This window comes from Epinephelus moara, chromosome 9 (genome assembly GCF_006386435.1).
Source record: "Epinephelus moara isolate mb chromosome 9, YSFRI_EMoa_1.0, whole genome shotgun sequence".
Lineage (NCBI taxonomy): Eukaryota > Metazoa > Chordata > Actinopteri > Perciformes > Serranidae > Epinephelus > Epinephelus moara.
In genome coordinates, this window is record NC_065514.1 from 228,852 (window position 1) to 255,518 (window position 26,667).

General features: G+C 44.2%; 1 protein-coding gene across 4 annotated transcripts in view; it reads right to left on the bottom strand.

Annotated features, from left to right (window-relative positions):
• The window catches only part of shroom3 (shroom family member 3), an 85,935-nt gene that overhangs the window by 16,696 nt on the left and 42,572 nt on the right, over nucleotides 1–26,667 (bottom strand). For 2 of the 4 annotated variants that reach the window (XM_050053413.1, XM_050053416.1), the window contains 15 exons: nucleotides 18,550–18,675; nucleotides 14,260–14,478; nucleotides 13,780–14,105; nucleotides 13,440–13,692; nucleotides 12,794–12,849; nucleotides 12,090–12,555; nucleotides 10,948–11,211; nucleotides 10,076–10,505; nucleotides 9,729–9,862; nucleotides 9,268–9,417; nucleotides 7,797–8,272; nucleotides 7,438–7,683; nucleotides 7,075–7,267; nucleotides 6,412–6,724; nucleotides 1,944–2,020 (listed from right to left, as the gene is read on the bottom strand). In XM_050053413.1, coding sequence (XP_049909370.1) covers nucleotides 1,944–2,020; nucleotides 6,412–6,724; nucleotides 7,075–7,267; nucleotides 7,438–7,683; nucleotides 7,797–8,272; nucleotides 9,268–9,417; nucleotides 9,729–9,862; nucleotides 10,076–10,505; nucleotides 10,948–11,211; nucleotides 12,090–12,555; nucleotides 12,794–12,849; nucleotides 13,440–13,692; nucleotides 13,780–14,105; nucleotides 14,260–14,478; nucleotides 18,550–18,675 — 3,729 coding nt within the window. Of the gene's footprint in view, nucleotides 1–1,943; nucleotides 2,021–6,411; nucleotides 6,725–7,074; nucleotides 7,268–7,437; nucleotides 7,684–7,796; nucleotides 8,273–9,267; nucleotides 9,418–9,728; nucleotides 9,863–10,075; nucleotides 10,506–10,947; nucleotides 11,212–12,089; nucleotides 12,556–12,793; nucleotides 12,850–13,439; nucleotides 13,693–13,779; nucleotides 14,106–14,259; nucleotides 14,479–18,549; nucleotides 18,676–23,051; nucleotides 23,991–26,667 lie in introns of those variants that run through there. The other 2 variants (XM_050053415.1, XM_050053414.1) reach the window with 2 other exon arrangements.

Below are 26,667 nucleotides of genomic sequence, written 5' to 3' on the forward strand. Positions count from 1 at the left end.
AAAACGAGAGAAACACCCCTTTTCCCCCCAAAATAGCGCATCTGCAGGTTTTTAAAACATGGGAACGCCCACTAGAAATAGACAAGAGATCCCTTTCCCATTGCCAGAAGAGTACAGCTGTATGCATGACTCATGCTCAACATTATGGACTGCCTAGAAAACAGGATAGTAAACAGTGGAGAACAGTGAAAGTGTTACAATGGTTATATCTTTTTTATATCTCCTACTTATTCTGTCTCTCTTTCAAACACCGTGCAGACTAATTTGGAACAATGTTCCAGCGCTGCTTGGACGTAAACGGACGGTTCTTTGTGGTGGCCCGTCATTGCATCTTGCCGGTAAAGGGGCTAAAATTAGTGCATCCACACAGAGTGTCATGTTCCCATCGCTAACAATCTGAGCTGGAGCCGATAAATACCGGTGACTACTGCAGAGTCATTTGTCCTGGGTGCGAATGCTGATTGTAAAATTTTCCGCTAAAAACAAAAGCCAAATGTTAGTGAGGTTTTTTTGTGTAGTGGGAAAGGGTGTAAAGTGAAAGAGAGGGGCTGCAGATGATTTGGTCGGCAGTGTTTGCGCCTGCCTCCCCCGCAGAAGAAGAGATGTGTGTAACTTGCAACAAGGAGTGTTGATCACTATCACCGTGCTGCGTCATCATGGACCGCCATGCGCACTCACATGATGACGCACCAAAGGGTGTAGCCCAATCTGCTGAATGTGCTGTGCTGAAGATGCAGAGACGACAACAAACTCTTGAAATTGTTTTGGTATTGTCCTTGTGTTGATCTGCAGTGACCTTTAAGATGTTCTCTCTCCTCCTGTCAGAGTGTGTGCATGTGTTGGAGCGTGATTGGTTGTTGCAAAACAGGTGGTGAGAAGGAGAAGCGGTGCGAGGAAACACGACAGCCCTCACCTTGTAATTAATGCTTTAATGTAAAAAAATATATAATGTGGTTTTTTTTTTCCCACAGTAGAACACTGGGCTTGCTGCAGGGTGTAGAACGCTACTAAAGCTAAAAACCGGCCTCATGCAACAAAGGGGTATAAAATAATTTTGACTTGGAAGTCGGCAATAATGTTTGGCAGATCTTTAATCTTTACAACTGTTGCCGAGCAGCATACTTTTCCATTATCTTTCTTCCAGTAGCACTTGACCTCTTCTTTATCCACAGAATATTTTGTTTGTATGTTCTCTGGTGTTTCTGAGTATATTGCAAACAAACAACAATCCCATGCACCATCTACAGGAGCCTGCATGAGTATAAAAAGCCTCATTCCCCCTGACTCTCTCTATCCCTCATCTCATTTCTGCATTACCTTTCCTCTTTTCCTCCCATATTCTCTCTACACTTCCTATTTTCACCTCCTTTCCCTCCATCTTCCTACCTTCATCTATCCTTCCTATAATTCCATCTTTCTTCTCTCCCTCTATGTTTCACCTCCCCTGTTCCCCTTCCTTCTCTCTCATTCCTTACTTCCTTTCTCTCTGTGTGGTGCCAGCAGCTGGGCACATGGACTCATAAGGCCACAGTTGGTTTTAAAATAGCAAAGAGCCTAAAGCGCAAGCACGCTGGCTGACAGCTAACAGCCTATTATGGAAGAGAGCTAAAATATCGGCACAGAAATGATGTGAATTCTCATGATCCCTCAGTTCGTCAGCAGGAAACAAACAGCATCCTGACATTTTGCTGAATCTAGTTCAAGCTGCGTCTCGTTTTGTAAACAGAACGACATGAAAGAATCATCAGACAGAAACATCTGTGAGAAAAGATCAAGAGGTTGTTTGCCCGTCTTTCATAAATTTTTAGTTAAACTAATGGAGAAACATGATAAATGAGACGACAGGGAGGGACAGATGAATGACTGTGAGAACCCACAAGGAAAAACCTCGTCTGGGATCAGCTGTCTGATCAAACAGTGGTCTGAATGGAGATGTGACATACCTGTCCTCGGCCAGAGAGCGGCGTCCAGGTTCAGAGATGAAGACGTCAAACATGCTGACGTTGCCTGAAGGGAAGTCCTGAAACACACACAAAGTTTAGTCTTTTAGGAAGAATATTCCCTCTCTTTATTTAGATTTCATATAGTTTTTCATATCGTATCGTATTGTATCATAGTGAATCTCCCACCTTCTGTTATTTCATTATGTTGTGACACAATCCTACAAGTTCAGTCTGACATGAGTCTGTTCCAGAATACTGAGAATTCACAGTAAGCTTTTTAAACGTAGCATCTTTGTCTACTACACCACAACACAACCATTTGACTCAACATGACAAACATGGTTTTGCCTTTTTATCACGAACATTTGAATACTTCAATAACTGTAACATTATTGATATAAAGATAACAATGTGATCATCTTTTTTTATCCTACCTAACTCTCCTTTAAGATATGATTGTATAAGTATATAGTAATCCAGCGGCAACCTCTAGGGACTGAAAAATTAAGCTAACTGCAGTTCCTCTAATGGCCACTTGAGGCTGGCTCCAAGAATGAGTCAATCCCCATAGACCCCATGTTAAAATGTCGAACTTTACAGCAGAAATAAACATGTTTAAAGCCTGGTACAAAAAACGGTTTTTGTCTCTTTAGCTAATTTATATAATTCACCAGTTTAAATGTGAGGCTTAAGGTTACGGATAATAAAGGTCGTGGCCGCTTTGAGAGATGCCGTCCGTCGCTATCATGGTGACAACGTTGTGCCAACCTCAGTTAAGATTTTAAATAATAAAACATGAATGGCTGATGTGCAACACTGTTATGTGTAGTATTTTTCATTCCTTTTTTCATTCCTTCTGGACTATTGTAAGGCAGGAATGCTTTTGTGCAGCTCCTCAGTCAAAGACAAATTTCCCTACAGGGACAATAACGTAATGTAACGCAACGTAACGCAACGCAACACAACGTAACGTAATGCATCATAATGTAACGTAACGTAACGTAACGTAACCATGGTGTAACCCTAGATTCAGAGAGCATAGGCGTAGCCACAGCTGTTGCTATTTCAATTTGTTTTCAGTCCATGAGAGTTAATTGTAACGCTTTAGTTGCCTAAAAAAAGACTTGTTCGGCGTTTGGTTGTACAAAAACGCTCTAAGGAGTCAGATTTTTTTCCCAGTATGTTAATTTGTTTCAATGGGTTTTAAGCCTGTGTTTCACTAGCAAAAATTAGCATTAACATTATCACTCAGTACGTTTCCATGCACAGTCAGTCGAGCTACGGTTATAGCTAAGTCGCCAAGAAGATGATCAAACTTGACTATCTAAGGCAGTAAAAGTCGTACAAAGGTATCCGTAGGTGAACCAGCAGAGGGATCATTATGGTTACAGCGCGACTAGACCATTTATTGGACTACTGTCCTTGTCCCAGTATACAAGCACGGGAGGGGAATCCATTTATTGACCCAAGTATGTGCAACTCCACTACGATAGGTGGAGATATGCCCCCTTTCAGCTTGTTAGTATTGGACCTTAATTTGGTTGACCTATTACGTCACAGACCAAACAATCAGCCGTTGTCGGGTCATCATTGCGTGCTTCCCTCCCATCCATGAATTTCAAAATATTTAACTCTTTCAGCTGACACAACATGAACTGAGTCTCCTCATCCGTCCAAAAATGCACAACTCTGGATGTAGATTTCTCCATGTTGTTACCGGCTTTGTCTTCTGTTACACATTTAATGCTACTCGACTCCCGTGTCAAAGCCCGGGTGGAAACTGTGGAGCATGCGCAGAGCGTCTCAGCCAGTTTGGGTCTGATTGACTGTATACCTGCAGGAGTAATTCGACTCTCAATCGCATTTTCTGGGTGCGTTAGTCCGACTTTAACAAATTCGATTTCACTTTCAATGCAATTTTATTTTCAATTATGATTTCAGTTGCACTAACATGTTTACGTGTATTTTAAAAGTCCGGTTTTAGTCGGAGTATCGGACTATGACTAAATGCACTGTGCTAACCAACAGCTAGCATTAGGGTTAGATCACTTCTGGCTCAAAAAGACCAGGATGGCGACGGACAAAATGCCAAACTCGAGGCTTCATTATGGGAGCCCACCAGAACCAGTGAGTGATGTCACAGTGGCCACATTCCAACATTTTAAACAGTCTATGAAAGTAATACTTTATTTATGGGTGCAATCATTTCTTAATAATTGCTGAGGACAAAGAGTATAATTTGGTATAAATTACAGCACAATAAGACACTAAGGTCCTGGACTGCTAATTATTTCATGCTGTAATAATAACTGAGCTTGACACCACTCTCTGTGTCTGTCTGTCTGTCTGTCTGTTGAAGTGTCAAGAATCGGTGCCTGGAAGTGGGCCTGTAGGCTCCCGACCTTGAACCTCTTGTCTCTTGTCAGTTGTCCTCAGATGTCGATTTGGTACCTTAGGCTCAGCTGGCAAATACTTAAAGAAACACTGGAAACAGGCAAAGTCCGATGCAATCAAGTTTAATGTGTCAACAGGCTTTAACACATACAACTTAGCGAGTCAAACTCCGGAGTGCGAATGAAAAACTGCTCTCAGCGTCCTAGCTTATATGCTGGTGGAGATTCTAATGAGTCTCCACCTCTTTTTGCTAATCCTTCCCACTCAAGTCCAATTCTATTGGTGGTAAACTTTTCTTTGTGTCCAATTCTGATTGGGCCCGTTTTTAATGGTGTAATGCAGCCTGGAATTTCCCAAATCTTCTACCCTTAAGTCTGGTTTTGCTTTCACTCTATTTTTAAAAAACATGTGAATTTTGGGGACTTTCTTTATACAGTCCTCAGTGCTCTTATACAAAGTGAAACCAGAACACAATATGTGAATGTGTGTGTGTATTACAACATTTGAATGTGTGCTTCATACAATATGATTACATAGTCATACTTTGACATGTATAACAATGTTTTCTCATATTCAGATGCAGATCAAGGTGTTTTATAGTGTCTTGTACATAAGACATTATATGATCTTTGTCTCTTAATCAACTTATGTATCTTTAACCTTGTTACTTGATTTGGACACAAACTTTTACACTACACTGTCTGTGTGTTAACTATTCAACTACAGCCAGCAGGCAACTTTTGGATTGCTGTAAATAAATATATTGAACTTGACTTGACTGGCTATAAACACTGAGACTGTATGTTTCTGTGTCTCCGACCCGTTTTGAAAAATAAGTACAAACTAGGGCATCAACAATCACATGTATGACCACAGACCTTGTCACGCAATGAAAACACACAACACAGGCCTGAAGTCTGCTTCAAGTTAGAGCTGCGAACAGCTTCAGCTCTCCACCATTAACTTTTTGTGTGATCAAACACCGATCTGCATTTACATTAAAAAGAAAATCACTTCATTTCACACTGTCCCACTCCACCACAGACGACACAGTACTACATCTCTCACGTGCCATACAGCTCTTTCGATGCAGGAACGTGTCCTTGCTGGTGCGTTCAAAGGCAAATTCTTTGTCAGCTGCTTAACTTAAAAACATCAACAGTGTAACAGCCGGACTGTAGGACCCTGCAGTGAAATCTATTGTTTAAAGAACAGTAAGAGGACAGAGTGTCTGTTAGTCTGACAGAAGTGTAATGATGTTTACGTGACACCGCCTGCTCTGATCACTGCAGGAGATAAAAGACAAATTCATCCTTTTACTGCATTCCTGTAAGACGTCTGTAGATGAGTGTATGATGTATGTATACGTGTGTGTGTATGTGTGTGTGTGTGTGTGTGTGTGTGTGTGTGTGTGTGTGTTATCTTTGCTATCATCCACATCGGACAGCGCCCAGCCACCGTCTCCGGCTCTCTGGCACCTCACAGGAAACCTCTGGGTATTTCCTGTGTGACTCAAGGCTAAACGTCCCTTAATGACAAACTGTCGTCAAATAAATGGTGATGTCAAGAGGGGGTGAATTAAGTTTAACTGGCAATCCATCAGAGGTGATGATGTATAATTAATTTTGGACCAAAGTGGACAGCGAAACTATGTATATACAGTTGATAAGATGAATGGCGACATGTTTTCTTCCATAGTGGCCGTTGTAAGAAGCAAAGAGGGGAAGTTATTATTCTAATTATTTTATCTTTTGTCGCAACAGCCACAGGGCAAACAGCAGAACTACGGCTTTCAGGTTACAAAGTAAACCAACAGGAAATGTGTTTGGTCACCACAGCTCCTTTTTGAATACTGTGCAGTTGCAGTCCACTGGCCAATCCTACCCTACGTGCTGACACCCCTGCTGCATCGCCAGACTGCCCTCATTCAAATAAATGAAGAGGCTGCGTTTCTTTTCAAACGGGGGAAGCAGTCCATAGCGGTGGGGAACGAGATGGAGAGACGATGGGGTGGCTAGCTAGCTAATAGAGTGGTGCAGAAATGAGTTAGCATTTGGTGTTTGTGCTGTGTTACCTGGTTCAGCCTCTCCACTGTGGGGGAGGAGCGGGAGCGGTAGTGTTGAGGAGTCATTGGAATCTCTTCGGATCTCTCCAGGAGATCCTCGGCAGAGGCTGACTTTCCGGAGCCCCGAGCTGACCCGGCCCTCTGCAGAGCCCCGTTGAGCTGCTGGGACAGTCCCAGCTTGAGCTGAGGCTCTACGGCCAGTTGCTGGAGGTCAAGGCCGCGGTCTCTGCTGGAGGACTGACTCTGTCTGCTGAGCCCTGTTTCATGGGGCACGTCCTGGGGGATCTGTGCCTGGGGCTCAGGAAGGGAGCCAGAAGGAGCACTGGGAGTAGAAACCAGAAAGGTGTTATTAAACTGTAATAATTCAACTTCATGTTAAAATTTAAACTTCTACATTGCATCATGTGGTGAACATGAAATTCTGTCCCACATTTTAAGGCAATCCATCTTAAAGTTCTCACGACATTTCACTCCAAACCACAAATGTTCAGTTACATCACTGGATAAGTGAAAAACTTTGAACTGCTGGTGACCAAAGTCAGTAGGTTTAGGTGAATGTAAATTTCATGGCTTCAGTCTGGACCAAAGTGGTGGACTGACCATCCTGGAAGAAACTGTGTTATCCTGGCTAAAAATCAGTGTTACATGTAGCTGGTATCTGGTTTTGGTTACCTAATGGATGGGTGCACCGGAGCCCTTGGAGTGGTCACCCTGCCCGGGTAGAAGAGGTTGGACTGGTGGCTCCACAGGTCAGCTCCAGGAGGGAGAGTGGGGCAGGGACGCCTCTCTCCAGAGGAGAAGCTTCGATCTGCAGCAGAGTCCTGCAGGGAGAGCATGCTGGAGGTGGAGGAGAGGCTGAGGGTGTCTGAGTGACAGGAGGAGAGGAAAGAAGAGGAGGAACAAAAAAAGGAAGAACAAGGAAGATGGAGATTAATCTACTTGTTCCACTCACAGTCAGTCACTTAAATATTTGCTTTACCTGTCACTGAGCCTTCATCCACACATCAAACCATCACCTCTCACTCATCCTTTTACCTCCGTTCCTCCACCCACCTATATAGTTGCTGTTGTCAGGCTGTAGATAGGCACTATGGGGCCTTAATCCACTCCTCTGTCCTCCCTTGTCTCTTTGCACGCCTCTCTTCCTCTCCACGTATTCTGCAAGAGCGTCATGCTGAAGCTGCCGCAATTCAGGCCTTGATGTGGCATTCTGCATAGCCCCGCCCCCAACTCGACTTGCCACAAGCTCGAACATCTTCCGCCGGTCTGCCACGCTGGTCTCTGAAAGAGGGGGAGATCAGCGTCAAAGCCGTGGTCAGCCAATCCTGCTGTATGACTCAAGTAGTTTTGGTTCACAGCTGTTTTTATATCTGCATTTTCTAAAGTGTATTTACCTCCTCCACGCCTGAAGAGGGCAACAGTCTCTGCATCCGAAACCCCGCACTCGTTCAAGTTCTCTGGTTCTGAGTATGATCGCTTCTTCTGGTCTGCTGTCAGGCGCTTGCGGCCGCAGATCCGTAACAGACCAGGATGTCCAACGGGTGGGACACTGGGAAGAGCTGGGGGGCTTGGGCCTCGTGTCTCTGGGCTGACCACATGCCGCTCCTTCGGGGTGTGCAGGGAAGTGACCGGTGCTGCCGACTGTGGTGTGATGATGATGCCCTGTGGTTTGGGCATGGTTTTGGGGCCTTTTTTCTCCAGGGAGTGGTGCTTTGCAGGGACAGGTGGAGGTTGATGGCCGCTGGAGGAGGAAACGGGAGGAGGAGCTGCAGGAGGCGGAGGACTGATTGAGGAGCTGAGGTCTTTCCGTCTGAAGGAGGTGGACCGTAGGACCTTGGATTGGGCGTCTTTCAAAGTGTCCCTGTAAGATCTGATTAGAGACAAATTTTCATTGTCAGGATGGCTCAGAGAGACTCAAGAGATTCTGGCTAGGGCTGGGTACCATTCACATTTCAACCAGTACCAGTAGCAGTACCTGAGTAATGTCCGGTGCACTAGAATGCATGTGTATGTGTTTCAACTCATCTAGCAGTAATCCTAGGCTATTACTAAAATAATAAAGAAAAGCACATAGACCAGATGGTGAAACTATCACAGCAGATCAGCGCTGCATGATTGTCTTGGCTTGCTGGAAAGCTGGCAGAACAGCTGGCTAAGGGGCTGATGGACAGATGCTTCGCTGCACTTCCATCTCTGGTCTAACCCCAGAGGTCTCACCCAGATGCTCTCTCGGGTAATGAAATTCGGCTCCAGTGGATTTACAGGAATCAGTGCTTGGTAGTTCTGACGTAATTCAGTCTGTACCCCTTAAAATACTGCTACCCAGCCCCAATTCTGACTCGTTGAAAGACTCTGACTTCTTGGAGGACTTTGACCTGTTTGAGGACCTGATCTGCTGAAAGACTCTAACCCGGAGGACTCTTAAGGAGTCTGACCTGTGGAAGGGGTCTGACCTTGAGGACTCTGACCTGTTTGAGGATGCGTATTTGCAGAAGGACTCTGACCTGGAGGCCTTTGACCTGTGGAGGGACTCTGATCTGCTGAAGAACTCTGACCTGGAGGGACTCTGTTTGAGGATTCTGATTTTCAGAAAGACTGACCTAGAGGACTTCGATCTGTGGAAGGACTCTGACCTTGAGGGCTCTGACCTGTTTGAGGATGCTGACTTGCAGAGGGACTCTGACCTGGAGGACTTTGACCTGTGGAAGGACTCTGATCTGCCGAAGGACTCTGACCTGTTTGAGGATGCTGACTTGCAGAAGGACTTTGACCTAAGGAACCCTGACCTGCTGAAGAACTTTAACTTGGAGGACTCTCACCTGCTGAGGAACTCTAGTCCTTGGAAGGACGTGTTGAAAGACTGACCTGTTGAAGGACGTGTCCTGCATGGTGCCCATTATCTCCTGGATGTCCTGTGTCTGGGGGAAGTCTTTGCTGCTGTCGCCCTCCCTGGTTTCTTCCAGCTGGAAGCTGCTGCGGCTTCTCTGGAGGGCTGAACTTGGATCTGCTGGGGTCCTGAACACCACACAGACATTTAAGTGCCTTTTGACAGGGACTTCAAGTCCAGTAAATGTGACTCAGCCTAACTCTAGCTATCCTGAAAGGACTTCAGACACAAAATCGAATGTTGCAATATATGGGACAAATATGTGATGCATGTCAGTTTGGAGCAAAATAAAAGTGGATACAAACAAAATGTGAAGTTATAGGCTGGAATTGTGATACATACAGTCAGATGCTATTATACAGACATTTGCTGGAATAATATTTGAATCACATAACTATACTGTATATATAGTTTTATCTATTACCCACAAACTCTTTACCTGTATTTCTTGTGCTCAGTGCTGCCTCCTCTGTAGCTCATAGTTCTGTGGGCTTTGGTCCCACCGGTGCTTCTCTCCAGCATGTTTCTGAGGTCATCTGCTCCACAGGGGGAGCTGCGGCCTTTCTCTGTCATCTGAATCAAAATCGGAAAACATAAAGCAGTGAAGCAGAATCACAGCCAACAAGGATCAGATTTTCAAATTTAGGAGGTAAGGCTGAGATGATGCAGTTCTTGTCTGGTAAGTCAAATCCATTTTATGTTGACTGATGCTTTGAACTGATGGTTCATTCATTCATTTCTCAGTTGAACCATCAAAATATGGCAACCAAACAAAATGTGAGTTACCCTCAGATGGGTGGCTTTGTCCTGTGCGTTGGTGGTGCTGTGACTGCGTTGCTTCGCGGTGCGACGCTCGAAGCGGCTGACCTTCTCCAGGACAGACAGGCTGCGGTTAGGTCCCTGGCTGCCATCACCTTGGCTACCATTACCATGGCTACTGGCGGAGGCAACACTGTTAGGGCTGGCGCATCGTTGGACCTCGGCAAGGGCGATCTCCAGACGGGTCAGTGGATGTTCTCGGTCTTTGTCATGCTCTCTGTGGTCCCAGTGCTGGTACTGCAGAGCTGCTGAGTCACTGAAGTGACGGGGTGAATTCTGCGAGGCGGAGGCGGGTGGAGCCTGAGGCTGAGCAGGTAAGTGGGAAGGAGGCACTTGTCCTTGGGGGATCCTGGAGGATGTCACTGGCTCTGAATGAATGCTGGTCTGGTCCATTGATCTGAAGGGATGGAGGGAGGAGGATGAGAAGTAAGTAAAAGAGGGAGAATCATTCTCCAACCATTTAATGAACTAACCAACTACTCACTGTCAGGAAGCTCCTTTTATAGATAGAAAGTTGTTATCTGGCAAAATAACATATGACTTTGTGTTGTTGTGGATGTTTCTGGTTGCTGGGCCAGGTAGAACATCTTCCCTAGTTGTTGAATGATTTATTGATTGGCTATCAACTAATAGCAAAAGTTTGACAAGTCTGAGCCTTTTCTGGCAAAGGCATACAGAGGTGAAGTCCCTCCTTTTCTGGTGTCCCCCATAGGACTTTATTCCTACAGAAATGTAAAGTAATCAACCGCGAGAGACAGAGACAGAATCAGAAACCTCTAAATGCTCTGGAGTCATCCTCAGAAATGATTTCACCATGTAAAGTCCCCTCCGTACTGTACCTCCTCCTTTCTCCCCTGGGTTGGACAGGCATGTAGGGGTCCCTCCAATCTTGTGAAGATGAGGCCCTGTGGAAATCCTGGTTGTGCTCCTGGGACTGGCTGTGGGCTCTCTGGCTTGCATGAATATGGGGCCCTTGGAAGCTCTGACCATGAGGTCCCTGGTGGTTTGGGGGCCTTTGAGCCCCTGTGTGGTCCTCTGATCCCTCTCTGGCAGTTTTCATGTTGGGTCTGTAGAGTTCATAGTTAGACTCTTCCTGTTGAGGCCTGATTAAAGTACAAGACTGAGTCAGAATTAAGAGCCAATATGAATAATTTTTACAGCTTTATTGCACTAAATGAGAGTAATGCCAGAATCAGATACATGATATCAGCTGTGTTGTAGAAGATAGAGCTTTGATTCTCTGCCCAAACCAGATTGGGCCTGACCCGCCGAGTTCAGGCCAAAGAGTTCAGTTTCAATTTCACCGTGCTTGGCACTCTGTTGCTCCGAGAGTGTGGTGCTCTAAACCGAATGGTATATTCCAAAAGCACCCCAAATTTACAGTTCAGTTTGTGCCAGAGTACAAGCTGGCACTCGGAGTCACTATTGACTGGTAAATGATAAAATAGACATGCACTTGTAGAGCATCTTTCAAGTATTCCGACCTCTCAAAGTGCCTTTTCACGACGTGTAATATTCACCCATTCACACACATTCATACACTGTTGGCCGAGGCTACCATACAAGGTGCCACCTGCTACTCAGTTTCAAACTGAGCATTCAGCATGCATTTGGGGTTCTTGCCCGAAGATACTAGTGGATGACCCAGTCTACCCAGTACGAATGCACCCTGCATTACAAATGTCTGTAACTGCACTGAAAAAACCTTTTATGACTTAAATTTGGAATAAAAATGTTTTGGGCTTGGGTCGGGCTTGGACAGAAACTATGTGAGCTCACACAGGGTTTGCGCATGATCTTTTGGACCCGATCAAACTCTAGTGTAGGACAGCTGACTTCTGGGAGACGCCCTGCAACATTTCAACAAATAGACTAGCATGAAGTTGTGCATTAAGCAATATGTTGGGAACTGCAGCAAAAACCACTGGTAGAGAGTGATGACACTCAAAACACAGCTTATCATATTTCTGTTTAAATTCACCTGTCAGCCTCGTATGCTTGAGTCCTGAGCTGTGTGGAGGCAGACGATGACGAAGAAGAATAGGGGTATAGTGAAGAAGTGTTGTTTTGGTATCCGTTTTCTGTCGCTGACATCCTTCCATCCCTCCGCCTCTCCGTTGCTCCTTCCTCTCTCCCTCCGACGCCCTGCTGCTGCTGTCGGCCGCTCTCCTTAGCCAGGGCGGGGTACACTCCAGAGGAGGCTGGACCGGGGCCGGCACTGGGAATCTGTGCGTAGTGGGGCTCAAGCTGTGGGACAGGGTATGTGCCCGTGGGTAGAATGAGCCGGCCAGACTGTGGGACGGGGCCTGCAGGTCCGGAAGAGTGCCCGGTAGGAGAAGGGGGCTGGGGGAAGCCTCCACCCTGCCGGGGCTTTGTGGTGGGGCTGCTCTCTGGACTCTTCTCTATCACTGTGTGGAGCTGACCTTCGGCGCTGTACGAGCCCTTAGCTGGAACATCAAGAATGATTGTAAGAGTAGAGCAGAGGTTGATGATAGCAGAGCTGTCTTCACAACTGCTAATGCATATACATTTACACACTGTCTTCTATACCTTTAAGGCTTGCTGTAATGTCATCTATATATTTTGGGTGTTTTAGGAACACTTTTAATTTTGTAGAGCAGAATTAAAGTGGTCTCTTTGGATCCTCAAAATGAGTAAAATCATGGAGATAGAATTCAAACATACCTGCACCTGAAGCCACAGAGCCACTGGAGTGATGCCAGGAACCTTTCTGCAGAGACCTGAATTAAACACATGAGATTAAATAACACTGGATTAGATTAGAGCTCCTAGCTGGGGACAGCTGTGCATGTCCGCCCCCACACAAAAACACAGTGACAGGGCTAACTGTTAGCAACACACAGCTAACGTTACCCAACAGTTATTAATGGGTTGAACAGCTGAGTTGAGCCATTTCAGTGTCGGTGTTGGTTTTTTGGGACTGTTAAACTGCTGCTGTGTTAGCTTGCGCTAACAGTGCAGACTCGCCGGGAGGGGAGCGGCTCTCGAGACAGCAGCAACAGAAAGTTTGCTGATTTGGCGCAGTTTGAGTAGTTGATACTACTTGATACTGGGATATTTTGGTCGATACCTTAAAGGTACCAATACCCAGCCCTAATTGTTACCACATTGTAGTATAAAATGGGATTTATACTTCTGCATCGTATCTATGTTATAACCTACGCTGTAGCCTGACCTGCACCTCCCCAGACATGTAAGTACACATTGTGGTGACACAGACCTCAGTAAAAGCTTTGTTTCCACTGATTTCGTCAGAGTTTATTTTTGTTTGAGAATTGCAATTCACTCTGATTTGATGGACCCAACTCACCGTAGTGACCGGGCGTGCTCCAGACTGGACCAGGAGTTCGGTCTCTCGTGGTTCCTGATGGCTGCGTAGCTGTCGCTGCGCCTCGGCGGGGCCGGCGCCCCCTTTAGGCTCTCGTAGGAGCTGCGGCTGGCCGCCGGGCCCCATATTGGACCTACACTGTGTCTGTTTGATGCTGGTACACCACCGCTGCTGCTGCCGCTACTGCTGCTGCTGCCACTGCTGCTGCCACGGTAACAGACCCCTCCCACTGAACCTGGAACCAATAGTGTAAAGAAAAACAATGATGTCATCACATCTAAGTTACATTACCTGAAAACCGTTCCTGAAGCAGAGACGTCACCTTGCATATCTCTGCTTTGCCCCGGCCTCATCCCTCCCCCGCCTCTGGAATCGCTGTTGCGAAGCATCGCGGCAGAGGTGGAGCTCAGCTCATGCTCTTGCGATAGGCCCTGCTGGGCGTCATAAACCGTCTGGACGTAACACATGTCAGCCTGCTGCATATCGACACTTCCTCCTTCTCTCTGAGGGACGGTTTCCAGCGAATAGGAGCGCTCTGGGCTGAAGGAAGGCGTGGAGGCAAGGTACTCTGGGATACTGGAGCTGGTGGAGAAGGAGGAGTAGGCGGAGTCTCGTTTGCTGTGGAGGTGGTCGATGCTGTTGGAGGACCTAGAATATGACAAGAGATTTCAGTTGAGATCATGATATTTAAAAATTTACAGCTGTATAAGTTCTGTACTTTCAACTGAGACCCTATTTCCCAAAGGTTTTTGTGTCTAAGTGACAAATTGGAACAACAATTTCTGAAACTGTCTGTATGAACCTGGCAGAGGACAGCTGGTGGCAGGAGGAGTAGGCAGGATGGGGTCCGCTGTGGGTGTGGTGGCCCAGTGGGTGGTGGTGCTGAGCTCCAGAGTGAAGCTGGGAGGACTGCGGAGGGTCAAGGCTCTCCATGCTGCCCCTGGAGCTGTACTGGTCCGGACTCTTCCTCAGGTAGCTGCCGCCAGAGTCAAACCCACCTGACAGGTCGGTGGTTGAGGCACTGAGAGACAGAGACACAGATTTAAAAAAAAAAAACCAAAACCCTCAAACACACTGTTCCAGACAAAAAAATGACAAAACCATTTACTTCTTAGTAAAGCATCAACAAACAAACAGCCAACAAAAGTGGGGTCTTTTTTAGCAAGACATTGGCGGCATTTTCAGTGGAACTGAACCACCAAACTCGGTTGTTTTTTGTAAAACATCAGAGGCATTTCCAGATGCGATTATGCCACCAAAAGTTGGTTCTTTTTTAACCAGATATTGCCGACATTTCAGCGGGGATTGTGCCACTGAAAGCGGTTGTTTTTTTTGCTAAACATTGGAGGCATTTCCATATGCAACTGTATGTCTGCAGCATTTTCAGCTGCAACTGTGCCAACAAAAGTGGGTTCTTTTTTTAGCAAGATATTGGAGGTATTTCCAGACACGATTGTACCACCAAAACAGGGCTTTATGGTGACATCTGCAGCATCTGCAAAAGCGGGTTCTTTTTTTGCAAGACATTGGTGGCATTTTCAGCGACAACTGTGCCACCAAACGCGGTTGTTTTTTTGCTAAACATCAGAGGTATCTCCAGTAACGATTGTACCACCAAAACAGGGTTTTATCGTGTCATCTGCAGCATTTCCAGCCTCAATTGTGCCAACAAAAGCTAAAAGTAAAGAAATGTAAAGTTTCAACATATCCACTCCATAATAACGTAGAAATGTGACGTATCCATGCAGAAATGTACAATGCCAACATTTATACTGCCGACTGGGTTGGATGATGAGACATTAAGTTGGGATTCTTATTTAATCCCTGTGTTCCGATCTCGCATGAGGAGAATCTCAACAATTTAAACCCTATTTACATTGTTTGCCTGGTTTATTTTTATTTTACGATTAGGTGACGCAGAAACATTACATGTTCGACCTCGTCAGATAGCTGTTGTGAGTTTTACATAAAGTGACTCAGACATGAGAGCGACATGTTAAATTGCCAGAGCGTTACGTAACCAGGTGCATGTCTGAGAGGGTTTTATTTGTTCTAACTGCTGGTTGTAAGGTTGGTGATTTGCTGCTGAATCTGCGGTTACATCACTCCAGATAACTGACTGGAATGTAAATGTGTGTGTGCATGTGTGTGTCTACGTCACAGTTTGACCCACCAAGTCCTTCAACCGAACACAATGCAATTACTGCTCTGGAAAAGGGGGACACTCTCTGTCTGTCTCCGTCTGCATTTCTCCTTTTCTGTGTCACTAACTTCTCTGAGTCTAACTTTTGTCTCAGCTTCTCTTTCTGTCGGCTGTACGGTCCGTCTCTCTCTGACTTTGTGTTTCTTAACTCCGGTTATATTAAAGCTGAGCTACAGAAATGTTACGGCAAACTTTTTATTCTCATCCACACTTTACTAACAGGACACAACAGTCGGGGGTTGCTATGGGAGACCCAGAGGTGAGGGGGAAGGGTACCAGGAATGCCCCATTCTGTAGGCATCGACGTCAATGCCCTGTCCATCCAACACACACACACACACACACACACACACACACACACACACACACACACACAGAGTCACGTCAGAGGCCTTTATTCCCTTCAAAGAAACCGTGATGTAACTTCCTCTGATGACACAAACCTGCTGACCAACAGCTTCGCTTCAAGCACCAAAACAATTATGTATTTACCAGTTTGTGCAACTGGGATGACTAAATATATCACTGCGGATACTTTAGCTGAAAACACAACATATTTTTATACATAATCATCCAGCAGGAGCTCCGACTGGTCTGAGACAACAGGTCTGAATCCTTAAACACTGGACACTACAAGACAGCATGGACAAAACTCTCCATGATGTTAACACACACACATCCAACCTACCTGTGAGAGCCCTTACTGACATACCAAACACCTATCCATAACCATAACCTGACCTTGTTCTAATCTTAATTTTTAAACCAAGTAAACGGCCCTTTGAAGGATCCTCCCAAAAAGGTCCTTGCTTTCTAAAATGTCATCACTTAAAAGTTTCTCATTTCCCAAAAAAATCTCCTTATTTTCCAAAAAGTTCTTCACTGTAAAATTACATGAATTTCCCAAGATGTTCCCAATTTCCAAAATGCCTTAATTTTCTAGAAAAAAATGTCCTAAGCTTTCAAAACTGTTTTTATTTTCCTCAAGCATCTTAATCATCCCAAAAGTCCCTCACTCAAAAATGTCTTCACTTTCCAGATATATTAAAAAAAATTTTTAAATGTTCCCCACTTTCCAAAATGTCCTAATTTTCCAAAATGTTTCTCACTGTCTATAATGATCTAAATTTTCCAAGATGCCTTATTTTTCTAGAAAAAAATTGTCCTCAGCTTTCAAAAACATTTAAATTTTCCCAAGCATCTTAATCTTCCCAAAAGTTCTCCACTTTCTAAAAATGGTTTCGCTTTCCAGATATGTTCATATCAAAAAAATAAATTAATACGTTCTCCACTTTCCAAAAAGTTTCTCACTGTCTAAAATGATCTAATTTTTTCGAGATGTTCCCACTTTCCAAAACGCCTCAATTTTCTAAAAATGACCTCAGTTTCTGAAAATGTTCTAGTTTCCCCCAAATATCTTAATTTTCTCAGAAGTTACTCGCTTTTTCCAAATGTCCTAATTTTTAAAAATATGTCAATCATTTTTAAAAAATGTCTTTTTAGAAATGTCCTTATTTTCAAAATATGTCCCCAATTTTCTAATGAAATAAAATGTCCTCCATTTTCTAAAAATCTCTTTACTTTCTAAAAAATCTTGACTTTTGAAAATGTCTTTATTTTCAGAAAATGTTTCTCATTTTCTGAAAATGTTTTCACTCTCCAGAAATTGTCCTTATTTCAAAAAATGTCCCTCACTTTTTAAGTGTCTCCACTTTCGAACTGTCTATTTTCAAGAAATGTCTTTCACTTTCCAAAAATGTCTTATTTTCAAAATATATCCCTGACTTTCTAAAAAAATGTCTTTACTTTCCAAAATGTCTTGAAAGCTTCTCACCAAAATCTCCTGATTTTAAAAAATGTTTCTAAAACAGTCCTCGCTTGTCTAATTACTGACTCGGGATAATTACAGCCTTGGTTACAGATTAAGTTTCCAACAGGGCAACAAAGACTGCAGATTTGTTTTTCAGGTATCAGTAATCTTTATATTGAATCAACTATTATATTTCAATGAATAATTTCCAATCCATTCAACCCCATACTGGAGGATGGTGTGTGAAATATTTAAAGTCTGAGGTCAGTGTTGGTACAAACTGAAGAATTAGAACACACCACACAGACAGACAGTCAAAGGTCACATTATATGACAGACAGCAGCTCCTCATATTGATCCGTCCCTGGACGTCTGTCCCCTTATTCCTGGACTAATAACACACTTAACGTTGTTAGAGTGTTACGCAAAGTGTTTGTGCAGCAGTAACCATGAAAGACTTAGACACTGATAAAGTCTGTGTTTGTGTGGTGTCATTATGTTATTATGGGAAAACTGTGAGGCTGTAAATAACATGTCATTATTACTCCAGAGATAATTTCCTTGTGTAGTGGGGCATTAGAAACACATTGATCATCATGGAAACTGTAACTAAGAGTCAAAAAAGTTACAAAAGCAGATTTAATTCATGTGATTTTGAGCTGGGAGCTGAAATCTTGACGCATTATTTAATATCAAGAGTGAAGACTGGTGTCTGGTATTCAGAGATAAGATAGGAGATGTTTAATGTCTCCCTGAAAACATGAACTTTGACCTCCTGACAGATAGCAGCGCACAGTAAACCCAAACTCCAAGACTCAAAACGTCTCTTCAGACACTTCTAAAGGCCACGAAGACACGTTACCAGTATCCTGAGCAGTATAATAAAAGATCATTGTGTTTCTTATCTTGTGTTTCTTATCTCGTGTGTGACTACAGTGTTATTGTCTTCTTATCTCCAACTACAGGTGTCCACAGACTCTACACGGAACAAGTCAGGTGTTGAATGACTCCAGTGATTAATGTCCTCGACTGGTGGACGAATGACATCATATTTACTAGAGCTGTTGTTGAACACTGACCTGGCGTGGTAGCTGTGGTGCCAGGCGCTGCTCATCGTGTCCATCCCTCCCTGATTCGACGGCTGCTGACCTTCACCGAGCTTCGACGAATGCCACGAGTGAGGACGGGACGCCGGCTCACTGCGTCTGAGGGGTTGAGATACAAAGACAGAGTTAGTGGACGTGCAGTAATTCGCTCATGTTTCTCACCATGTGTCGTGAATTCATGCTTTTAATCAAATCAAATACTCATTTCTTACACTGCACTGTAATATGTTAGCTTGTTTTTATTTTCTGTTCTCCAGCTCTTTAATAGTGTTTTTAAATGTCCTCTTATAACGTGTTTCTTTGCACTTTGTCTCACTGTATTTGACGTTTTATGCAAAACACTGAATTGCCTTGTTGCAGAATTGTTCTGTATAAATAAACTTGCCTCTAGCGCCACATTCTGACATCAGATTCAAGGAAAAGTTATTTATAATAATCTGCAGAGGAAGAAAAAGTCAACACGCATGGTCCACCAGCCTTGTGTTGTTTCTGTTGCACCATCATCTCATGACACTTGAGGAAAATAAAATGAAGGAAGGAAAACAAAAAGTATTGTTTTAAAGGAATAGTCTGAATTTTGGGAAATACGCCTGTATGCTTCCTTGCCTAGTTAGATGAATGGATTGATATCACTCTAATACACATGTAGCTGAACCTGTAGACAATTAGCTTAGCTTAGCATAAAGACTGGAATCAGGGGAAAGCAGTCAGCTCGTCTCTGACCAAAGATTACAACAATCCAGTTGCCAGACAAACAGCTAAGACTCCACAAAGTTACTGGTCCTGGCCAAAACATGATCAGCCAGAGAAATGCCTTAAATAACAAGTTGTTATCTTTACACTTAAGTTTTCATTTGGGCGGCACAGTGTGCAGTGGTTAGCATTGTCGCCTCACAGCAATAGTGTTCCTGGTTCAAACCCAGGGTGGGGGAGCCCTTCTGTGTGGAGTTTGCATGTTCTCCCCGTGTCAGCGTGGGTTTTCTCCAGGTGCTCCAGAGTCCAAAGACATAATTGGTGACTCTAAATTGCCCATAGGTTTGGTTGTCTTTCTCTGTGTGTCAGCCCTGTGATAGTCTGGTGACCTGCTAACCCCTAACCCCTAACCCTAACCCTACAATGCAGTGATTACAAACAAAACAAAGAAGACACAATGGGGAAAGCATGCACAGACAACTTTGTCTGGATGGACGACGAGTTGCTACAGTAACAGATCTACACTTCACTTCAAATCAACAGGGTGAGCAGCACAAACAGAGCTCGGCATTGTTGTTGTGACGGTCGGCATGCCTAGTGACTGGAACCGTAATGCGCATGTGCGAAAAGTCTCTGTTTTCAGAGGAACTGCATATTGCAAGTTTACATGACAACGGAGACGCTGCTGTTTCCAAAAAGTTGCACTCTGGAACCCGTTTTCAGAACGTTGCGTTTTCAGGCACCCAAAACGCCGCTGTCGTGTAAACGATCGGCCAAAACGCAACTAAAGTTTACCGTTTTCAGTTGAAATCGTTGTCGTATAAACGGGGCCTAAGATGGAGAGAGCACACCTCTCTGCCCTTCCACGCGCCTACATGGAAAGCCTGAGGCAGGGAGAGCAGCAGCAAAGACAAACAGAAATGACATTGATAAGTCAGACACAGCATGAAAAGGAGGAGCTGGAGTGGAGGCAGGTTGTGAAAGAGAGAGCAGCAGAGTGAGGACGTCACGACTGGTACTGACTGATTTCTTGTGTTTTGTTCATCTGATGTCTCACACACAACAACAACTTCCTCACTGAGACATTATTTCAGGGATAAAACGTGCATTTGTTTGTGGTGATAATCTATGACATCACCGTCATTACTTCTGAACGTGTTATCTCACCAGCTATGATAAGAGAGACGTTGAAAAGCACGGCGGTTACAATCCCCTCACCCTCGTCATGTGTGACATGTTCTGCTGCTCTGAATTTATCTGCACAGATAAACAGGAAAAGATGGTATCTGAGTAAGTGGGAGACAGAGACATGAAAGCCTGCATGTCTGTGAACCCCAGGAACCTTGTTAATGACAGGACGTGACTGGAATACCTCAACACGTTATCATCGCTGGTACACGTGTACAGATATTCACCCTCTCCATTAGCTCTCACGGGACTGGCTGGGGCACAGTGTTGTCTGATTTGGTTTGAGTTTAAAGTCTAATTTTGGACCACAATAATCCACATGAAAACGTATTTTCGTCTTGGTCACGTCACCATGGTTACGTCCAAGTCCCAAATGTCACTTCCATGTCACAGTTTTACATTTGACAAACTCATTTACAGTCTTGAACACTCAGATCTCACCAGAAAACACTTATTATTTTTGATTCTTAGTGATTCGTCAAGTGAAGATTTTGGTCTTTTTGTTTTTTGCAGTTTGGCTTTCTGTTTTAAAGTTTGTTAAAAACAACTAGAGGATCAAGTACAAACTGAATCTTCCAAGTAAGAGTCGAGACATGATGAAAAAATTGGGACTAAAGTGAGAATATCAGATTCAGTTTGATCAACAATCATAGTTTAAGGAGCTGCACCTTGTCAAAATAAATCCAAACCTATATGACTGGACCATGTGTGACTTTAATTTGAAAGGACAGACACAGGAAGTGTCCTCGTCAGGTTAATTTCCAGGGCTGTTACCTGCGGTTATTCCACAGGTTAGTTAATAACATGTCGGGCAGGAAATCCAAAGTGTGGGATCATTTTNATGCAGGAGACTAGTCCACTGATGGACCCTGATGAGGACTGTTGGTCCACTAGGAAAATTCTTGGTCGAGGGCATAAACATCATAGGCCTAATGCTAGCTCCAACAAATTCAAGATTTTTTATCTATAAGAAACAGTGTTTCTGTTCCAGAGGTTAGACCCAGCGCTAAAGGACCAGTCAGCTCAACGTTAGCATGAGCATGAGGTTCCAACAAAGTCAAGCTGACACAGCAACAGCTCGACTCTGTTCTTAATAACTGCTAGGTAATGCTAGCTGTGTGATGCTAACGCCAAAAGCGCACCAAGCAGCAGTGAGGTGTGGCCTGTGGCGAGCTGCCATGCAATGACTACGGAAACCTACAGTGGCCGCTTCGAGCTGAAGCTGTTAGATTCTGCAGTGAAGTGCGGTCAAACTTAAAGTTGGGGATAGTTTAATTTTTAGCGTTGAATTGTGGTCAGAGACCTGTGACGTGTTTACCTATGTTGCAAAGAAATTCTTCCCGCCTAAAACACATGAACATGGTTAATTACTGTGGCAAGCTGCAATTCACCGCAGCTTGGCGTGCTTTCAGAAAAACGGTTAGCTACGTCACCATGTGAGACACCAACTGTGCAGAGTGGAGCTCTCATGATAAACAGAGAGAGCAGGGCTGTGTACACACCCAGGCGCCGTCTCACGGTCCTGTGACAGACTAGCCTACGACTAACAAGTTGAACAGCGATATGCTACTAATTCATCTCACATATTAACACTCAAACACAAGGCTGTGTCTCACACAAACACACACACACGCAGCCAGAGAGGTAACGATGCAAATAATCACTTTAAAAAGCTTGGTGTTGGATGTTAGCTAATGTTGCTAATTAGCTCGTGCTAACACTCTGGAGACGGTCCCTCAGCGTTGTGTCTAACCGGTGTCGGGCGGTTCGAGATCAGACCCTCGGTGCAATTCTGTTGTCTTCCTCTGGAGCTGTGAAAGACGTCCACATCGCGACATGTTTTGCCCTCTGGACAGTATGCTGCACTTATTGTTGTTCTTCTTCTCTGGGTTTATTGGTGGTTCGCAATCCAAGTTTAAATCTACATGTAGCGCCACCCACTGTGTCGGTGTATGTATGTCTGGCTTCGTATGATCGGCGCTATTTATCGGCTTTCAATTATAGGAATAATGCATAATAATAAAAAAGTCCCATTATCAGCCGATAATTTATCGGTCCGATATATATCGTGCATCCCCTATTAGAAATAGTACAAAAAAAAAAAAGAAAAAGAAAATCCATATGTGGTGGTTATGTTTTCGCCGGTGTTGGTCTGTTCGTCTGTTTGTCTGCAAAATAACTCGAAAAGTTCTGAACGGATTTTGATGAAATTTTCAGGAAGGATTGATAATGGGACAAGGAACAGATGATACAATTTTGGTGGTGATCGATTGAAGCGAAGTGGATAAAATAATAAAATGGCGGGAAATCCGAGCTGCTTGGCGGAGGTCTGCGCTCTCCGAGTGCTCTAGTTAATTTATCATTTCATTAGAAAAACATCTCCTCCCCTTTTCTAGCCAATAATCTGTCCTGTCAAATAGCAAGAAAAAAATCTTTAAGGACATCCAAATCCCAAAATCGGAAACTGATTACCTACGCCATGAATGAATATCCGAATAGTCAAATATTCGGATCCACTTCTACTGATTTCTCGGCATACCTCTTAACATCTCCCATGTTTCCGACTAATAAACTAAACATGTGACCTGTTTTACCTGGAGGTGAACCTGAGGACTTTGTTGATGAGGCCGGTCGCCAGGCCGTTGACGCTGGCCTCTGACGGCGCTCGACACAGCGCCCCGTCCGACCGTCCCAGCTCTGATTTCTTCTGCTTCTTCCGCAGCTTGCGGCGGTAAAACGCCTCCAGCAGCTCCATCACCTCGACTCAAAGTCCACTTTATTCTCGATTCTACTGAACTGCTTTCTCCTCAGCTGCACTCTCACTCTGACTGCTTCTTCTTCTTCTTCTCTTAGAAAGTCTCAGAAAGTCCCATGTCCACACCCTTCGCTATGGGCTGTTTGTTTGTTGCGTCCTTCTAGAAAGCTCCAAGAAAACCTACTTTCTGGTTTCAACTCTACTCAGCTGTGTCCTTACATGCTCTCCTGTGTATAAGGGTACTTCCAAAAGTCCTCTCATGAAACCTGCTGCAATCTTCTGTACATCATTACACCTCTTGGACCTTCAGCCGTCTTCGTTTGCCATATCTTTCCTTTACTTTTGTCCTACTTTTTTAACCTTTAACCTTAAAACCTGCTTTGCTCTCCTACATCTGCGCCTTTTCAAACCCACAAATTAACACCTTCCTTTGAAGTCTCTAATGCTGCAATCTGCTCTGTCTTCTTTGAAAAAGTTGCCGAACAGACCAATGCAACCTGACTTTTCGATGTTCACCTACTCCTCTTTGTATCGAAAAGACTCGCCACGACCGATCCCGTCTCTACCATCCTCTGATCTGTCTCTTTGCTCCACTCCACATCGAGTCGCCCTGGTCCCCGAGCTCGTTAAGCAAATGAAGCAATTAAGTGTCATTAAGCCGTATGATAAAAGCATGAAGTAAACATCCTCAGCCCAGCTCGCTCTGGATGGCCGCTGCTGATGTTTGTGAGCGAGAGAAACTGAGAGTCTGAGGAGAGACGAGAGGAGGGAGGAAAGAAAAGAGGGAGGTAGGGTGCAAGATAGTGAGAAAGAATGAGTAGCAAAAAAGGGAGGGAGGATGGAGGGAGATAAGAGTCGTTAGGGAGAAGATACTGAGGAATGAAGCAACTGTAGGGCTGATAGAGAGATGGCAGAAAGAGAGGAAATGCTGAGAGAGATAAAAGAAGAGGAGGATATAGGAGGCAGAAGGATGGGAGAGATGGAGCTCCACAATATAGCCGTGAAATAAAAAATAAAACAGAGAATAACTTCAGGAAGGGGTGAGAGGTGAAGAGGAACGCAGCAACAAGTGTAAAGGTGAGAGAGAGAGGAAGGAAGGAGGATGGAGGAGGAAGCAGAGGGAGGATGCGTAAACACAGAGAGAGTTGCTAAAAACAGTGATTAGCTCATATCAGCAGAAATGGATTCTGAAGCCTCGAGGAGAACGAAGACGTCTCATGATGCAGCATGTGCTGCTACTGTGAACAATCAGCTGACTCTTATTGACTGTTAGATTGTCCCGACTGGAGTCCAGACACATAGCAGACATATTGATTAAAGTAAGAAATCTGTTATTGGAAGGGCACAACCTAACACATTTTAAATTGGGCTAAATGTGGGATTCATTTGCATCTCTGCTACATATAAACAGCTGTTGTTCTTTTCTGGAACTTTACTTTCTTCTACAGATGCACTGAGAAGTGGTAGAAGTGAAATGTTCCATACAGGTATTCACCCATCTGTTAGTCTATCATTGATTTTCAGTGGTTGGACCGATAGATGTACACAGACCTGGTAACCTAGATCCACATGTCAAAATATGAGTACTGATCAATGAATATTGACAAGACTGTGAAACTGTGTCAATAAGATACCTTGCTTGGACACTTGCTTGGAGTTGGTTACATAATTCAAAAGTGGTGTTATGTTTTAAGCAACAAGACAGTTGTTAAGGTGATATATGGTCGGATTTGGTGACCTACACAGACAGCTCATTAATCGAAAAACAAATACGACAAAGAAATGTACTTGTGTCGGCTGAAAACACTCTTTGCTACTGAACTCCGCTAAAACACGTCCAATCTCTGTGGAGTTTCATGGGTCATTGTTTGGTGGTATTGTGGTCAACTGGCCAGAAGCACAAAAGGATCGACCTTGTGTAAGTCCATGTTACAATTTACCCTGCGTTAGGTTGTGCCCCGCGCACCCTTAGGATTTCGGGTATTACTATTACATTGACGATAGCCCTGTTTACACAGAGATCGTGCTATAAGGCCGCTACAAAGTCCCTTCTTTACGCTGCCTTTGCATGCTGCCATTGCAGATGACAAAGAAGTGTGGCAAGCGCAATGCCGTGCATAGACATTTTGCAAGGCAGGTGCTCAAGTGGAAAGAAAGGCATTCCTTCTTTTTTTGTTTTTGGTCGCGTGAAGTGCTGGTGCAAATAAAAACAATAAGAAAAGAAAACATTGTGCGCATGTAAAGTGCACCCTGCTGGGAGGCTTCTATTTGCCAGCACCTTGAGGCCTAAGTATACAAACAGTGCATTTGTGCACAGTAGTCTTGCAAAAAGGGCACTTATCTAGACAGAGGGCAAAAGGGCAGGTACATGAGCAGCACCTGGGGTCTATCTGTGCACGTGCCTGGACAAGTGTGAGGTGTAACACAACAGGGTTAGCCTCTAGTGTGACATATAACATCACAGTCATTTACCGACCCTGTTATGTGGTGGCTGATCTCGCAATTGCTTGGACAATAAGGAGCTCCTGGACCTCATTGTGTCAAGAGATGTCCCTTGAAGGTCAGAGATTTGGACAGTCAGTCAGAGACTCCTCAGTCAACTGAGATTGTTTCAAGTTGAGTGATTGTTTTTTTGCTAGTCAGGGTACTTCTGAGGACATGTTTTGGTCCCTAGATTTTGCTGCGAAGTGAGCGCTCTTGGCTTTCATGCTACTCTTTGGTACCGTAAGGCTCTGAGATACCTTAATCGACTCTCCTCTGCTTGGAAGTGGTACATTTACAGCTCACAGATATTTAATACGACACAGTCCCTGGCTTTTGTTTGACATCTAGTGTCAGCACAAATGTTGTCGCACATTTCCAATCCATCGTTAGCGCCGTTAGCTTGTTTACTATCTTACATGAATGTCGCTGTTACACTGAAAGTCACGCTGAGCCCTGTTCAAACCTTAAAACTTTAAATGGAAAAAAAGAAAGAAAAGTATTCTAGAATATTCAAATTAAAAGGCCGAATCTGATTTGACTGACATAATTCTGATTTAGCTGTTGTTTCCCCAATTTGTGGACATTTTCAGGCACTGTTCTTCTTTTTTGAGTTGCTGCCAACTGCTACCAGCTACTTCTTAAATCTCCCGGCCATGGGTAAATGGAAAAATGTTTTTGAATAAAAGTATAAAAACAATTCAATAAATGAATCTAAAAAATGTCATTTTTAGTTTGTATCTGGGCCCAAAGCCTGAAAGTCAGAACTGAGACCAGAGCCTGATTGGTGGCGGTTTGAACCATGTGAGCTGAGATAAATTATTACCATGAACCATTAAGAAAAAGAAAATGTTTGTACTGACACAGTCTGGCTCAAACTGTCTTTACTGCCGTGTCTGTGTGTGTGTGTGTGTGTGTGTGTGTGTGTGTGTGTGTGTGTGTGTGTGTGTGTGTGTGTGTGTGTGTGTGCGCTA